Source organism: Lynx rufus, unplaced genomic scaffold (assembly GCF_022079265.1).
Source record: "Lynx rufus isolate CCGP_SWC_20201006 ecotype Redwood Valley unplaced genomic scaffold, mLynRuf1.p SCAF_2, whole genome shotgun sequence".
NCBI classification, from domain to species: domain Eukaryota; kingdom Metazoa; phylum Chordata; class Mammalia; order Carnivora; family Felidae; genus Lynx; species Lynx rufus.
In genome coordinates, this window is record NW_025814834.1 from 159,264,481 (window position 1) to 159,281,290 (window position 16,810).

Sequence of the window (16,810 nt, forward strand, 5' to 3'; positions counted from 1 at the left end):
TTTTTTTAACGTTTATTTATTTTTGGGACAGAGAGAGACACAGCATGAACGGGGGAGGGGCAGAGAGAGAGGGAGACACAGAATCGGAAACAGGCTCCAGGCTCCGAGCCATCAGCCCAGAGCCTGACGCGGGTCTCGAACTCACGGACCGCGAGATCGTGACCTGAGCTGAAGTCGGACGCTTAACCGACTGCACCACCCAGGCGCCCCAGATAACAACTTTAAAAAAATAGCCAATTATGACAAACTTAATGGCATTAATGATAAATAATCTGGTACTAAAATATAAGGAAAGTGCTTGCTAATGTGCTTCTACAAGCTGAGACTACTCTTGATAAAATCATAAACTACCCTCTACTCTTCAAATACACCAGATGTTTACTTTGTATAGCAATTATGAGACTTCTTTTCTTGGACTGATTTGACTTCATTGAAACTCTCTCTTGCCATGCAAATAGTACAAGAGTTTTAACAACTTTTTAAATGTGTTTATTTATTTATTTATGGGGGGGGTGAGAGGGTGAGAGAGAGAGAGAGAGAGAGAGAGAGAGAGAGAGAAGCACTGAGCCCGACGTGGGGCTCGATCTCATGAACCCGGAGATCACAATCTGAGCTGAAAGCAAGAGTTGGACACTCAACCAACTGACCCACCCAGGCACCCCCCAAAAGTTTTAAATTCATTTGGATTCATTTCCCTGTTTGGGAACTTTCCTACTGATATATCAGAGTTGTCAGTTTTTCCACGAAGAGAGAGTTGTCCGAATATAAATAAGTCGAACTCGCATTGAAGTACATACATTTTTAAACTACTTAAACATATTATTCAACTGAATTAGATGAAACGCTAAATTTAATCTATTTTCAGGGCGCCTGGATGGCTCAGTTGGTTAAGTAAGCCTCCGACTTCAGCTCAGGTCATGGTCTCGCGGTTCTTAGGCTCGAGCTCCCGGTAGGGCTCTGCGTCAGGCTCTGTGCGGACAGCTCAGCTTCGGATTCTGTGTCTCCCTCTCTCTCTGTCTCTCCCCTGTTTGTGCTCTTTCTCTCTCTCAAAAATAAATAACCATTAAATTTAAAAAAATCTATTTTCGTCCTATCCTAGTTTAGGAGCCAAGCGGTTTAGCATTGCTATCACCAAACTCTTGCACAAATTCTCCCATTTGTCATATACTTGGGGCGGGGCATTACACCGTGAGTTATTTCAGTCTTCCTCAGAACTGAGCCATTTACCATTGCGGCCTTGTAATAAAACCAGTTTGCCGAGTCCAGTCACTCAGACCCAGCAAATTCCTAGAGCACCCCATTCTCATCCTCCAAATCCCAACGGAACCTTCTCTGTGGTAATCGCCCACCCCCGCCCCCTGAACCTCCAGATGCTGCAGACCTCCGGCTGACAGGTGACTCCACCCAACCACTCCTTGCCTTGGGCTGGTCGGGTACGGGGCGGGTGGCCATGGACACTGCTGCTGCTGCTGCTGCTCTGGTCGCCGGCGGCTCCAGACGTGCCCGGAGGTGTGGACGCGGAGGCCTGCGCTGAAGGGCGGCTCTGAGGAGTCTCCTGGAGTCCGAAATTATAGCGACGACCCTGAATTCTAGCCTTTCCCAATGCGGGGGAAGCCGCAGGGGCAGAAGACGAGGTTGACGAGACCTCAGGCCTCAGCATCCTCACGAATCTTTCCAGACAGAAGGTTGGGATTTCTGAGTGGCGTCACCGCCCCGAAGTACGGAAGCGTCGAAGAACAAGGCTGGAGCCCCGTGCGCAGACGCACAGAGCCCCAGCGCGCAGGCGCACCGACCCCAACTTCCCCCATCCACACCTGGGATCCTACCCCCACCGGTGTCCAGTGCCTCCACCTCTCCCAGGATTTGGCTTTGTGGCTTTGAGCTTAATGAGGCACAACTCGGCTGAACCAAATTCTTCAGAGCCCATCGATGTCCATCCAATTTGGTAGCCCCATTGTTAGTTACCACAGCACTCTATTTTACTAAAGGGGTTTGGTGCTTTTTAACATTTCCCACATACCCTCAAATACGCTTTTGAAATTCTTTTTAAATTTTCAAACTCTCCCTCACTGCACACTCAACGCCTGCTGGTGGAGACAAATTCAGTTTTCAGCCTAACACTGCTTCTATAGCAAAACACAGAAAAGTGCCACGAACCTCCTACAGCTTCAGTATCCACAAGGCTGATCACAAGATTGCCCTTCACCCATTAAGCACAGAACTATATACACAGTGCCCTAAGAACCAGGTCAAAAAACATGAGCTCTCTCCCACAGTTCTCTATTTTTCATACTGTAGGTATGAATATACTGTAGGTATGAATTAGTTAAGAACAGACTATACAAATCCAAGCTCTAGCTTTGCAACAAATGACTTTCAGGGCCTTTTACTTTTCTTGACTATGGAAGTAGCAGTACCAACTTCATAGAGAAGCTAGGATTGAGAAAATACTCTGGATACTATTAGAAGATACTTAAAAACATTACTAAACAGGGGCACCTGGGTGGCTCAGTGCTGACAGCTCAGAGCCTGGAGCCTGCTTCAGATTCCGCGTCTCCATCTTCTCTGCCCCTCCCCTGCTGGTGCTCTCTCAAAAATAAACGTGAAAAACATTTCAATATTACTAAACATAGCGTTTAAGTACAGACTTGTGACGTCACTGTTGTACACCTGAAACTAATGCAACATTACGTAAAAACTGATTTCAGGCAGCTGTTACCTCAATAAATCAGGTGTTTACAGCCTAGTTCACCCAGTTCCAATGGCACCATTTAAATATTATGTTCTATCCAATTTCAAACTTTCAGAACAATCAAAATAGTGGCAATTCATCCTAAACTCTTCAAATTAGTTAACTGTCAAAATAATTTCATTTCAACAATCTCATGTTAAGCACCTTTTCTTCAAAATGTTAAAAATGGACATTGGTGAATGAGGTCTAAGTGAACCATCACTTTCACTCTACCTCCAATGTGGGGCTTGAACTCACCACAAGAGTGCCATGCTCTACCGACTGAGCCAGCCAGGAACCCCACTAATCCTTATTCTTAAAAGGACTATTAATATAGAATATTGCCAACATGCTTGAGAAAATTTCAACTTCCATACTTCATTTTCACCAAGAATATAAAACTCACAGAGAATACTCATCTGTGCTCATGTTTCTGAAAATACAGGTTCAAAAAATATTGTGGCAACTATCAACTTCCATTTCCTTGAAGGCCAACAATTCCTTGGGAATAGCTGGCACTGTGACATAAAATCATAAAAAATAAGGGTAAAGTATATCCAAATTGCAATCCTACTCTAAGATGGTGAAATGCACCATTTACCTAAATTACTTTGTGACCAATTCAGAGTAGCCATAAACTTATGAAACAGTCCCAAATTTCAAAAGCCATTTATTCTTGTGCATCTTTTAATTCATATATGGATGGGTTTATCAATTTTTATTAACATTCACATTCTCATTGACATAAACCAATTTACATTAGCCGTTATTATAACATGAAAGAAGCACATGGAAAAAATCAAGTAGAACACAATACTTTAAATAGTTCTTTAAACTGAGCTTGCCGTTAAGGAAACATACAAATAAATACACTGAACCAGAAACAAATAATTGTACTCAGAATAATAGCATTGCAGAAGGTAATCTAAAGCTGATACAATAAAGATCTTTATTTTACATTATGTATAAGTACATAATTAATATTCATATACAAAATAGTAACACAGCTTTTAAGTCTGATAAGCACTTTAAGCACATTAAGTCTGATAAGCACTTTTGTTAAGATAGCAAAACTATACTAAGCAATGTCTCACTGTCTAGCTCACTAGTTCAGGCTGAACATTCACTCTCCGAAGTACTTCTTCAGGCATGCAGAAAACAGGACTAACAGGTTTTATCTGTTCTTCTCCCAAAAGTGACAATCCAGCAATTCCAAATAAAGTATGAAAAGGATCCACCTATTTAAAAAATAAGAATTTATAAAGTATTACAAATGAAAACTTCTGAAACTCTACTTCTGAACAAGTTATATTGGATCCCATTGTATTTTACTTTAATAAATGCTTAATTCTTCTAAAATAAAAGTGATGGGGGTCCCTGGGTGGCTCAGTTAAATGTCCAACTTCAGCTCAGGTCATATCTCACAGCTGGGGAGTTTGAGCCCCATGTTGGTATCCGTGCTGACAGCTCAGAGCCTGGAGCCTGGTTGGGATTGTTGTGTCTCCCTCTCCCTCTCAAAAACAAACATCAAAAAAAAAAAAAAAAAAAATTAAAATATGTATGTATAAAATAAAAATGATGGCTTCAAATTCTGTTTTTAACACAGGACCTTCACCATACACTACTTTTCTTGACAAGTGATAAGAAATTTCTGTACACTTGTTTTATATCATCTGTTCTCAAAATTATCGGAAGGGTATCTATCCTACTTTGCATACTATCCCACTTCCATGTCTGGAAATGCCTGGAAACATAAAAGTAACTCAAAGCAACGTTGAAAATGTAACTAACAAGATGTCAGAAATATACTTGCCATATCTCCTGGTCGATCTGCAAATCCTCCTGTTTCTTCATCTTGACATGCTAAAATGAAACTTCGCAGTTTCTCTCTATCAATCCAATGAAGCCTTCCAATTATCTTTAGGGAAGCCAACACCCACCATGAATAGCATACATCTGGTAACTAGGAGAAAAAAAAAAGCCACAAGAGAATTGCCACAATTTTATTCTCTAGTCCAAACATGGGGTGGGGGAGGATTAGAATTAAAGATAATCTTTAGAATTAAAGATAATCACTGGAAAACAAACATTTCCATCCACAGATACCCCTGCTAAAAAAGTTTCAGAGCTTTGTTACTCAGTGAAAACTATACCTGTACCTCTATTTTATATGCAAAGAATGCCCCTTATGCTAATGTTATGATATACCTGCTTAAAGACAGTCTAGAGCCTAGCTCCTCAAAATATGGGTCACTTGGGTTTAAAAAACGCAGAACATCTCACCTTCAATTGAATCATTTCAACAAAATCAGTGGGTGATTCATAGGTGTATTAAAAGCTCTCCTACACTAAGTGTAGATTCCTGGCAATCCCCACCCTGACCCATTTTCTAATTGTCCAAGATTATCTAGGTTTTTCACTGGACCTTAACTAGCTAAAAACCACCTATGGGTACTTTCCTACCCCTTACCTTATTCATAAATGTTGAACAAGCAAAGTTTAACAAAAGTACAGTGATCTAGACAAAAGCACCACCATGCCTTATTATTTTTGGTCAAAAATCCAGCTAGCTACAGTCTTTGAGTCATTATCTAGACTACAATGTTTTTTGTTTTTTTAAGCTTTATTATTTATTTTTGAGAGACAAAGCACGAGTCAGAAAAGGAGAGGGAAAGGGAAAGAGAGAGAATCCCAAGCAGGCTCTGCACTATTAGCAGATCCCTACGTGGGGTTTGACCCCATGAACTATGAGATCATGACCAGAGCCGAAGTTGGATGCTTAACCAAATGAGCCACACAAGCACCCCAAAAGATTTTATATGCATAAATCGTTTTTATAATACACAAGTCTTACAATTTGCTCTTCAGGATAATTACGTAGTTGCAGTAAGACTGTATGTCCTACAATGCTAACTAAAAACATTTACTATCTGGCGCTTCCAGACCCAATTTAGAGAATGTGTGATAACTAAAGAGAAATGCAAACTATGAAGGAAAGCTGGATTCCCTTCCCTCCAAATCAAAATGTCAAAAATTGGGTTTTTCTTTTAAAAAATTTAATAAAGGTTTTAAATGAAAACTTTGTAGCAGAATTTTTAAAAATCATTGATTTTCTAAGTTATTTGTCCTTTCACCCAGTAAGTAGACATGGAGATTTCTACACAAGATACAGGTGTTCACTTAATAGCCCTCCTTGCGGGGGGCACCTAGGTGGCTCAGTTAAGTGTCCAACTTCAGCTTAAGTCACAATCTCAGAGTTCGTGATTTCGAGCCCAGTATCAGGCTCTGTGCGGACAGCTCAGAACCTGGATGGAGCCTGCTTCGGATTCTGTGTCTCCCCCTCTCTTGTAGCCTCCCCACCCCACCCCCCAAAATAAACATTAAAAGAATTTAAACACAATAGCCCTCTTTGGGTCCCAAATACAAACAAAACTTTTAATGCATGACTGATTTTCCTTGGTATAGGTCTAGAACTAAAAGTTTAAAGAAATAGCTGCATTTCTATCCCTGGAAAATACAAGGCCTTCAGGATAGGGAAAAAGACCCTTTAAGAATTCATATACTAAGTCTAAATACAAATACACTTTAAAGCTAAGAGTTATTTGCCATTTTTTTTTTTTTTTTCCCTCAGATTCTACTCCAGATTCTACTTCAGGATAGGGAAGACTGAAGACAGCATCAGAAAGTAGCATACACATCTTTTCTTCAAGAGTCTTTTAAATGGATACCTTAATAAGTATCTCAACTCTAATTTTTTGCCAAGGGCATTTTTTTAGGACGTACAACTGAAAATTTTCAATGGGGGTTGAAAGACAAGCTCATTAACAATTTACAAAAAGCTATAATAATAAAGCTACTAGAACACAGTATATCTGATGAAACTATACCTTCTCTGGCCTTCCATTGAGTCCACCTGATGGTAACTGTCGTTCACAAAGCCACCAACCGAGTAAATCAGAATTTACTTGATGCAACTGGCTAGTAATAGCCAGAAATCCTGTGCAACAATAGATCTAAAATTACAGACATAAAGTACATGTATATAATAATTTTTCAATAGTAATAGTGATAAAAACTACTCAAGTAAAAAGCCAATTTATGTCTAAAAACTTGGTTTCTATTAAAAAGTTAGAATTGCAAACATGTAAATATCACCTAACTACCTGAACAAATCCAAACATACTAATTCTAGGATCCAATTCTGCAATGAAATACGATTGTCAAAATTTCTTCATGGCTAAAAGTCAATTTTTTTTCCCAAGATTTTATTTTTAAGTAATCTCTATACCCAACATGGGGCTCAAACTCACAACTCCATGATCACAAGTCACATGCTCTATGGACAGAGAGCTAGCTAGGTGCCCCTAAAAAGCAAGTTTTATTTGACAACTATTTACAGATACAATGTATAACAGTACAAATACTCTTTACAAACACAATTTGCCTCTCTGGCACAAGCAAATAGGTGTTCAGGAGAGGTGGGAAACAGGATGCTAGAACATACTACTGTAAAAATGCCTTCCTTTATCTGCATTTAAGCAATTCTTATGTAAAATCCCACATTATAGTATATTTAAGTTAACTTCATTCACATTTAACAGACACAAACTGCTATTAATGTTTTAGCAGTTTACCACACTAGTTATCCCTTCAAAGTTGACAATTTTAATCCACATTAAATTACCTGTCCAGCATGGGATTCAGAACCTGGCCTGCAACCAAATCCACCATCAAAGTTCATACACGATAAAACAAATTCAATTGCTTTTTCCACATTAATAGCATCTAACTTCCCCTACAAACAGAAAAAAAGTAAGCCTATTAGATTCCAGAATAATCATGGGCACTTAATTATTTCAATACAATATTCAAAACTTACCAACAGGGCCAAAGTTGCCACCGCACAAAAAGAGAATCTTGTATCAATTTCTCCTAAAAGAAAATGGAATCAAATCAAAACGTAAGTGCTACCAGAGGAACCTGACCCTAATATATAATGCAGGTTAACTAACAAACTGCCAAGCTACCACGGTTAAATTTCCAAGAGTGCAAGCTTAATATTTACTTTTTGGACACTAGAAGGAAAGCTAAATCTGAAGCAAAATCACTTCTGAGGAAACCAGTAACTAGAAAATAGTTTTGTCAAAAATACAGCAATTTATCTTAAGTTGCTTAGAATGCCCAGAAAGGGAAGATAACACAGAACCAAAAGGACTATTCAATTTCTAATAATGACAATGAACTTACCCTATTATATAAAAGTGGATTTTCACATCCCATGAAGCAGCTGGTCTCTCCGGCCTGCACTGTATTCAGCCCTAAAGCAGAGATTATCTACATTTATCAAATATAGTACTATGTACTATTCCCTCCCTCCACTCAAATATCCAGTAAGTTTGTAAAGTTTTTTGACTGTTTTTCCCTTGCCAGTAAATAGTTTGAAAAAAACTTTACAAAGTCACCAAATACTGGGGAAAAAAATTTCACCTACCTCATCTTTTAGACTGGCCCCCTCTGTTCCAGTTCTCCTGTATGCTGATATAACTACACAGTGCATGCTGGAACTTCCAGCAGACCATTTAACTTCAGTTAGACCAGCTGCTTAGTGGGACCTGAAAAGATCAAAAACTTAAAAGTCTCCTTATAATTATTAGCAAAGTCTCCAATTCATTGTACTTAAAATTTTTCAACAAAGTTTATCACTACAATCAACACCAAACCAGAATTTAAAATTGGTTATTTTGGGTAGCATGGCTTAGAATGACATTACCCCAAATATCTCCAGCAAAAGAGCCATCTTCTTTCTGTAGACTCTGAACATATTCCACAACTTTATTCACATCAATAACATTAATACTATCATACAGAGTAAGAATCTGTAACAAAAACAAAACATGTTAAGTAAATACCTCTTCAACACTGCTAAGTTTGTTCTGATGTTTTCCTCAATGACATTTTAAATTGTTAAGCAAACATGTCCTTTTGTCTATGCATACTGCAAATCTGCAGGCTATCTTCTATTATGCCACAGGCTTTATCAACAAACCCAAATTGGTAACATAAAGCATTCATCCCCTACACACAAACTATACCTTAGCATTCTAAGACCTTTAAATATACTATTTAAACCCCTAATTGTGCATTTTCACTAATACGAAAATCAACATTTAACTCCACCTGGAGATTTTCAAATTATTTACATATAACAAAGATAAACATTTTACCATTCAAGGTCTCAGTGGAATTTTACTATTTACATCAACTTTGGATTCAGCTAATACATGCCATCACATCATTGACCTTGTAGAATACAGGCTTCATTTGAAAAGAGAAACTTGTTTGACATAGACACCAATTTTGTCATACTCCTAATACCCAATTTCTTCGTACTCAAGTAAGAAAATACACTGCCAAGACTGTTAAATTTTAATAAATATTTACCTGGACAGCACTTAGAGTGTACAAAAGATGAGGATCATGTCCGATACTAGCACTTATTCCACCACACTCGTGTTGACATGACTTAATAAATGTCAGAATTTCTTCTCTATTCATCCGATGTAGTTGTCCCATGAGATCCATTACAGTCAGACCCCAATAGATACCACTCATTCTCAAATACTCAGACATACAGTATTCCTAAAATACACAATGACTTTAATGTGCCAGTTTGAACTGATGCAGGGTAAAAGTGATGGAACATACAAAGCTAACTAACCACACATACTGTTTAATTCAGTTGATCCTAACATCATCAGTAATGATTTTAAATTTGTGGCTCTCAAATTTGGTGGGGGGACAGTATCTGAGAGGCATATGATAAATTCAGCTGTGACTGACAATACAAACAGGACTTCAATCTCTAAGAGCCAACCAGAAGTAGAAGTGAAAAATATACCAACCATTTTCAAGTTTGGGGAAAATATTTCTTTCAGAGTACTTAACATCGTTATTTATTAGACATCTATCCTATTGATATATGGAATATGTACAAAGCCCATCTATTACCTATTAGTTACTGATACAACTACTTGAAAACCAAAATGGCCAAAGCATGCAAAAGATAAAATAGCCAACAACAGCTCATCAAAGAAAAATAAAAACTGGTAGACAGAGAGTCCACCGATGTTATTACATACTAAAATTTTGAATCAGGTGAGTGGTCTTAGTTTGCTGTGAACCCAAATTCAGGGTTTAAATAATAGGTTGGTAAGCACTAGATTAAAAAGGCAGGGGTAAGTTAAGACTTAATCCTTGAGTCATCCAGGGAAAAGATAAACATGGTCCTTAACAACTCCATAATGAGGTTATGAGAACTTAAGTCACAAATTCATCAAAACTAGCCAAGACGGTCAATTCAATTGTTGTCTGGATACTACTAGGAAAAATATTTACTTTGAGTTGTATGTTACTCAATGTTTCTGAGATTGTCCCAGAGAGGAAAAACTATTCAAGGTTTTGAAACTTAAGGTAAGGACTTTTTCAAGGTCTCAGCGTAATTCTAGAGCTAAAGTATTATTACACATCAGCCATATATTCAGGTAATACATGCCAACACATCACTGACCTTGAAAGTAATACCCACAAAGTACAAATCTCTTTTGTACCTCAAACCTCTTACAAATCTAGGCAGGTGATAATCTATTTTGTCTGCCAAATCTTCAAAGAACCATCGTTAATGCTGATGTACTCTCAACCTGATGTCCAAAGGCACACTGAATGCACCTCAGAGAGGGATCTTCAGTGCTTTGGCGTGCAGGAGTTACCATTTTTAAGAAACATGGGCCATTACTGACCTACTGACTGCTTATGCATTATAGATTCACTTCAAAATAAATTTCCAACGTAAAATCATATACATACATAATCGTCTTTCTTTGAGCCATAGGATGCAATATAATCTGCATGCTTCTCTAACAAGAGGGTGTCAGGTGCATCTGATTTGATAGTAACATCCTTCTGCGGTGTGCCCTTTCAAAACAAAAAAGCAGTGATTTCATAATGTTCTTATTTTAATACTTGACCCCAGTTTGTATATTCAACATACATTTGAATTTTTCACTTTGATTTCATCTTGCCACACAAAAACTGTAAGCACTAAAGCCGTGGTAAGATTCGGGTAATTTTTCAGGTCTCAGAGTAATTCTAGAGCTAACGTAGTAATAATCAACTTCGGATTCAGAATACATGCCAGCTCATCATTGACCCAAAAAATTATTACCCATATCTGCTGTTGCTTACCGTTCACTTAAGACTTTTAAGTAAAATAAACACCACAGAAAATCCAAGCTTATCAATTCAGGCCAACTGAAGGTTTACATGTAGCAGCAAGTTGAAGCATAAATATATATATACCTAGCGTATAATGTGCAGCTAAATTCTTTAATGAAATTTTACTAATCCTAGAAATTCAGGTTTCAGAGCCACCTCTACACGCTCCATAGATTATTCAATTTATCAAGGAAATATTTCCTTTAGCCTCATCTTTTCCAGCTTTTTAGTCTTAGTTTCTTCATTTGCAGCAAGCGCTCAGGAAATGAGGACGTTGCTCCAGTTCCTGCACTTCTGATCTAGCTCATTGTGATCGAGACAGCACTACCTCATTGTTAAGTAGGTCATGACGTAGATTACCAAAAAAGAATTTAGTGAATTTCCACCAGATCCCGCCTAAAATTTACATCTTCAAAGAGACCATACCAGTAATGACTCTACAGATTTTGAGCCATACAATATTAAGAAAGGAAACAGGAACCACCAACTAGCGCGGCTTTTCGAGCGATTAAGAAATCGGGCCGTCGGACCTTGAGGCCTGCCTCTTAGGAAGAAGCCTAGATAAAATTAGAAGCCGTAATTGAGCCCGCGAGATCTGCAGAAAACGCTGAGTAATACTTCACCCTCTCCTAACCCTAAAGAAACCTTGCAAGCCCCGTATCTCAAGCTAACCATTCTCTAATACTTGCGAAAATACCCTAAGGTAACTGAGCCGCTCGGTATCATTCCACCTGGACTGCACACCCGAGCACCAATCCAAAACGCAACCTCACTCACCATGTCTGAGACCGAAAAGAGAACTTGGGTCGGTTCCTGGGGAGAGTTAGGCGGCACGCGCCTGCGCAGAAGCGTCCCTTAGGTCCCTTCTGAGCACCAGCATAGCTGACCACACTTGCGCCTGTAGGATGGAGCCTTTGCGTGGCTGCTCTAGGACCCCGCCGACTGCTCATAGCTGTCCTCGCTGCCTGAGCCCAAATTCTTTGGCGCCCGTTTCTTCGTCCCATAAACATCTCGATTTGTCTAAAAGTTTTAAGTAATGTTTAAGTATCTAAATTACTTTTAAGAAATCATTTGATTTTGACGTTCTTTGAACTCTGAAGAGCTGAAGTAGCTGGTAATTAGTAGAGTTCTTGCACGTAGTAAGTATTCAATAAACGTTTTTTGAGTAAATGTTAATGAAATAAATGTTCACATTTCCCTCCTGTTTGCCTTCGTACCGGATGCGACTCACTCGCCTACTCCCTTCTCTTCTTCGGGAAGTGCCAACAGTTGGAAAGTTTTGTAAATTACTTTTGAAAAAGAAACACTCGTTCCTATCACAAGCTTTCCACTAAATTCAGATTTCTAGGGGTGTTATTGCAGCTGTTTTCGTTTGTGCTTTCTTAGGTCGTTCATACTTTGGCATTTTGAGCACTCATTAGAAAATATTGGCCCCCATACCCTTACAATTTATTACATTCAGTAACGATTTGGAGAAGAGTTCCTGACAACAGTGGGCTATCAATATAATGGGCTATCAGTAATTGAGAATGTTGAATCTGCTATAATGGTAGATTTCATTATTTCTCCCTGCAATTCCATTGATACTCCCATGTATGTTTGAGGCTACTTTATTAAATGCATGTAAGTTTAGCATCTATTTCTGGTGGGTTGAGCCTTTTACCATTAAGTGATGACTGTCTCTAGCCCTAAAACTTTTTATCTTAAAAAGTCTTCCCTAAATATTAATGTGATTTCGCCAGCTTTCTTTTGCTTCTAAGTCAGATCGGGGAGGGATGTAGAGGGAAGGAAACCAAGGAAGAGAGGGAGAGGTCACACTTCCTGGGAAAAGCAATGCTCAAAGTAGGAATAATGCAAGCATCAGATCCAAAAAGTAACATTCAGATTGAGTCCATAACTGCTGAAAAAATGAAGAACAAGCCTCATTTCCTACTTTATAAATTCATTCAACAAGTATTTATTGGATGTCTAGAATGTGCCAAATAGGGGCGCCTGGGTGGCGCAGTCGGTTAAGCGTCCGACTTCAGCCAGGTCACGATCTCACGGTCCGTGAGTTCGAGCCCCGCGTCAGGCTCTGGGCTGATGGCTCAGAGCCTGGAGCCTGTTTCCGATTCTGTGTCTCCCTCTCTCTCTGCCCCTCCCCCGTTCATGCTCTGTCTCTCTCTGTCCCAAAAATAAATAAACGTTAAAAAAAAAAAAAAAACTATTTGGCACATTCTATGCCGGTTTTTTTTTTTTTTTCAACTTTTATTTATTTTTGGGACAGAGAGAGACAGAGCATGAACGGGGGAGGGGCAGAGAGAGAGGGAGACACAGAATCGGAAACAGGCTCCAGGCTCTGAGCCATCAGCCCAGAGCCTGACGCGGGGCTCGAACTCACGGACCGTGAGATCGTGACCTGGCTGAAGTCGGACGCTTAACCGACTGCGCCACCCAGGCGCCCCTTGTTTTTTTAATTTTTAAAGTGTCTTTATTTTTGAGACAGAGAGAGAAACACAGCATGAGTGGGGGAGGGGCAGAGAGAGAGGGAGACACAGAATCGGAAGCAGGCTCCAGGCTCTGAGCCATCAGCCCAGAGCCTGACGCGGGGCTCGAACTCGCGGACCGCGAGATCGTGACCTGAGCTGAAGTCGGACGCTTAACCGACTGCGCCACCCAGGCGCCCCTAGAATGTGCCAAATATTATTCTAAGTTCTAGGGGTGTGATGATCAGCAAAATGGAAATCTGTGTAGGAAGCATAAGTTCTAGCAATTCTTTTAATTACATTCAGCAACTCTATTTATAGATACTTATCCTACAAGTAGTCTTTTGGGTATGAAGTGACCTATGTGCAAGAATATTCATAGCACCAGTCTTTATTAGCAAAAGGTTACAACTACCTTAATTACCATCAAAAGGTTAAATAAACTACACTGTATTCATTATGCAGTCATTAAAGAGAGGAAGCTCTGCATACATTGCTATGGAAAGATCTCTAAAATATATTAGTGAAAACAAAAAACAGAAAGTGCCAAGCTATGTATGTTGTGCTACTATTTGCGTGGAAAACAAAGTAGGAAAATATATGGATGTATTTGTAAATGCACAGAATTACTAAAAGCAGTTGCCTACAGGAGGAGGATAGCTGGGGACAGGATTTAAGGAAGGCTTCTTTTTCACTGAATATGCTGGTACTTTTGAAATTTGGTATATCTTACCTCCTCAAAAAATAAAAATATCCCTCCCCAAAGAAAAATAGTTACAAAAATAAACAAACAAAAACCCTAATTTTGAAAAACAAGTTCATCTCTGTCTCTAGGCCTGTGCTGTGTAATATAACTAAATGGGACACTTGAGATGTGGTGAATCTGAATTGAGATGTTATAAAGTATAAAATGCACACCCTATTTTATAGACTTAGTAGGAAAAATAAAGTAAAATATCTCATTAACAATTTAAAAAGTAGATTGCTAAAATCATATTTGGATATATTGGGTTAAGTAAAACATATTCTTTTTTCAAAGTTTATTTATTTTGAAAGGCAGAGAGAGGGAGACAAAAACATACTCTTTTTTTAAATATTTTTTTAATGTTTATTTTTTTAAAAATTTTTTTTAACGTTTATTTATTTTTGAGACAGAGAGAGACAGAGCATGAATGGGGGAGGGTCAGAGAGAGAGTGAGACACAGAATCTGAAGCAGGCTCCAGGCTCTGTGCTATCAGCACAGAGCCCAACGCGGGGCTGGAACTCACGGACCCCGAGATCATGACCTGAGCCGAAGTAGGCCGCTCAACCGACTGAGCCACCCAGGCGCCCCAATGTTTATTTATTTTTTGAGAAAGAGAGAAAGAGGGCGTGCATGCAAGCGGGGGAGGGACAGAGAGAGAGGGAGACAGAATCCAAAGCAGGCTCCAGGCTCTGAGCTGTCAGCACAGAGCCTGAAGCAGGGCTCAAACTCATGAGCAGAGAGTGGAGCCTTGAGATCATGACCTGAGCCTAAGATGGATGCTTAACCGACTGAGCCATCCAGGTGCCCCTTTCCTAAACTTTTTATATTAGTTTATTGATCAAATTGGCTAACTTAACTCCTACATAAATTTTAAGATCTTTAAAATTGTAAATTTGGCTTTCATTAAATTGAATCAACAATGAAACAAGATTGAAGCAAACAAAATAAAAAATGAAATTTCTTTCCAACCATAAATTGGAATTATATAATTTCTTTAAATTTTTTTTTTGTAACGTTTTATTTATTTTTGAGACAGAGAGAGACAGAGCATGGACAGGGGAGGGTCAGCGAGAGGGAGACACAGAATCTGAAACAGGCTCCAGGCTTGAGCTGTCAGCACAGAGCGCGACGCGGGGCTCGAACTCAAGGACCGCGACATCATGACCTGAGCCGAAGTCGACCGCTTAACCGACTGAGCCACCCAGGTGCCCCGGAATTATATAATTTCTAAGAACCTTAGAAAATTTAAAACCTTGGACTATACTGAGTTAATTAATAATCATGGCAAACCTATATTGTTTTTTGGATAGAATATTAAACCCTTGATTACCAAGCCTGATTTTAAGTTTATATACTTTTGTTTCTTATTTTGATATGGTATGTAGTAAGTGATACCTTTGGGTCAAGTTAATAAATGTTTCTTTTTGTTGCATTAATGTATAAAAGGATATGTATAGCTGAACAAAGTTGTGTTAATGCTCATGAGTTTTGATGACCTGCTGAAATATTGATATGTGACAAACAATTCTCAATGATCTGCCTCCCAGGTTTCTCTAGGAGTTGGTTTCTCTGGGAAGTTAGTTTCTTTAAGTATAATAAGGATTACTGTATAACTATAATAGTAGCAATCGTTACAGAAAAATACAACTATGTATGTGTTTTTATTTTTCAAGAGAAAAGTGCAGTTTTGTTCCAAATTATCAGTTTGTTCTACAGTATGAAAAACCATAGTGAAAGACAATTTCAGGAAAGTGAATTTTATTTGCCTTGATATGTAGTACCTGCATCTGAAAAGACACTGGAATATGTTACAATTTTGGCAAAGTTCAGTCAGTTTTAAGGGGCTTGCTTCCTTGGTTGAGCCATCAATCCCTAAGGTAAAAGGTTAATCTTTACCTTCTGCCTAGATAGCAGAGATTTTGTCTTAACCAGAATAAACTTTCATTGCTGTATGTGTCATATCTTTAATTATTAAAAAGAAACAAGGAAAAAGGATTTTTATTTGAGAAACATCTTAAACTTCTTATAATCATGTTATAGTACATTCTTCTGTATTTTTTAAATTTATTGTCCTTTAATTAAGTATATAACCAAGTATTCTTTGTCAGTATTCAGTATTCTTTGCACCTATAATCCTATCTTAATCAAATGATCAATCATCTCTGATATCATGACCTTCCCAGGGTCAAATCTTGAATTAAGAAAAATCAAAATTTCAGGTTATATTTTACACGTAAATGTATCTTTGAAATTTCCTGGGGGGTGGGGAGGAGATCTGTTCTTTCACCTTTTAAAAAGAAAGATATTAGAAATAATAAAGTTTATGTATTCCATATTTAATTATCAACACTATTGTGTGAGCTTCATAAGAAAAGTTAGTAAATAAATCAGATCAACTCAGCCTTCTTTAGCTTAAATTTGTGTAAAGTGTTGTTAATATAAAAATGGCCAAAATTATGTGCTTTATAAAAAAGCCCTGGAGATTTGCCAATGTTGTTTCCCTTAAGGGAAATAATGGTTAACGTCTTGTGAAACAGTTACGCACTTTGCTTTCATAGAGACTTTTCACTTACTTCCATTCTTTTATCGGATATAGT

The 16,810-nt window shown here is 38.4% G+C and overlaps 2 protein-coding genes and 3 non-coding genes across 5 annotated transcripts in view; all 5 read right to left on the minus strand.

Annotated features, from left to right (window-relative positions):
* Positions 1-1,660, minus strand: part of MSH4 (mutS homolog 4) — a 95,777-nt gene extending 94,117 nt beyond the window's left edge. Inside the window, exon 1 of the mRNA XM_047082623.1 lies at positions 1,420-1,660. Coding sequence (XP_046938579.1) covers positions 1,420-1,660 — 241 coding nt within the window. The remainder of the gene's footprint in view (positions 1-1,419) is intronic.
* A 1,724-nt stretch (positions 1,661-3,384) lies between these two features.
* RABGGTB (Rab geranylgeranyltransferase subunit beta) lies at positions 3,385-12,012 on the minus strand. The gene is given in 10 exon segments (XM_047084509.1): positions 3,385-3,969; positions 4,545-4,694; positions 6,619-6,744; positions 7,416-7,526; positions 7,611-7,663; positions 8,502-8,607; positions 9,173-9,370; positions 10,595-10,702; positions 11,780-11,823; positions 11,826-12,012. Coding segments are annotated over 10 exon segments (1,224 nt in total). The 3' UTR covers positions 3,385-3,828.
* LOC124516826 (small nucleolar RNA SNORD45) lies at positions 8,961-9,032 on the minus strand. The gene has a single exon (XR_006963214.1). It is a non-coding gene; the product is annotated as a small nucleolar RNA SNORD45 (small nucleolar RNA).
* Positions 10,216-10,299, minus strand: LOC124516823 (small nucleolar RNA SNORD45). The gene has a single exon (XR_006963212.1). It is a non-coding gene; the product is annotated as a small nucleolar RNA SNORD45 (small nucleolar RNA).
* LOC124516824 (small nucleolar RNA SNORD45) lies at positions 10,860-10,938 on the minus strand. Its single transcript, XR_006963213.1, has one exon. It is a non-coding gene; the product is annotated as a small nucleolar RNA SNORD45 (small nucleolar RNA).
* Positions 12,013-16,810: the final 4,798 nt, after the last annotated feature.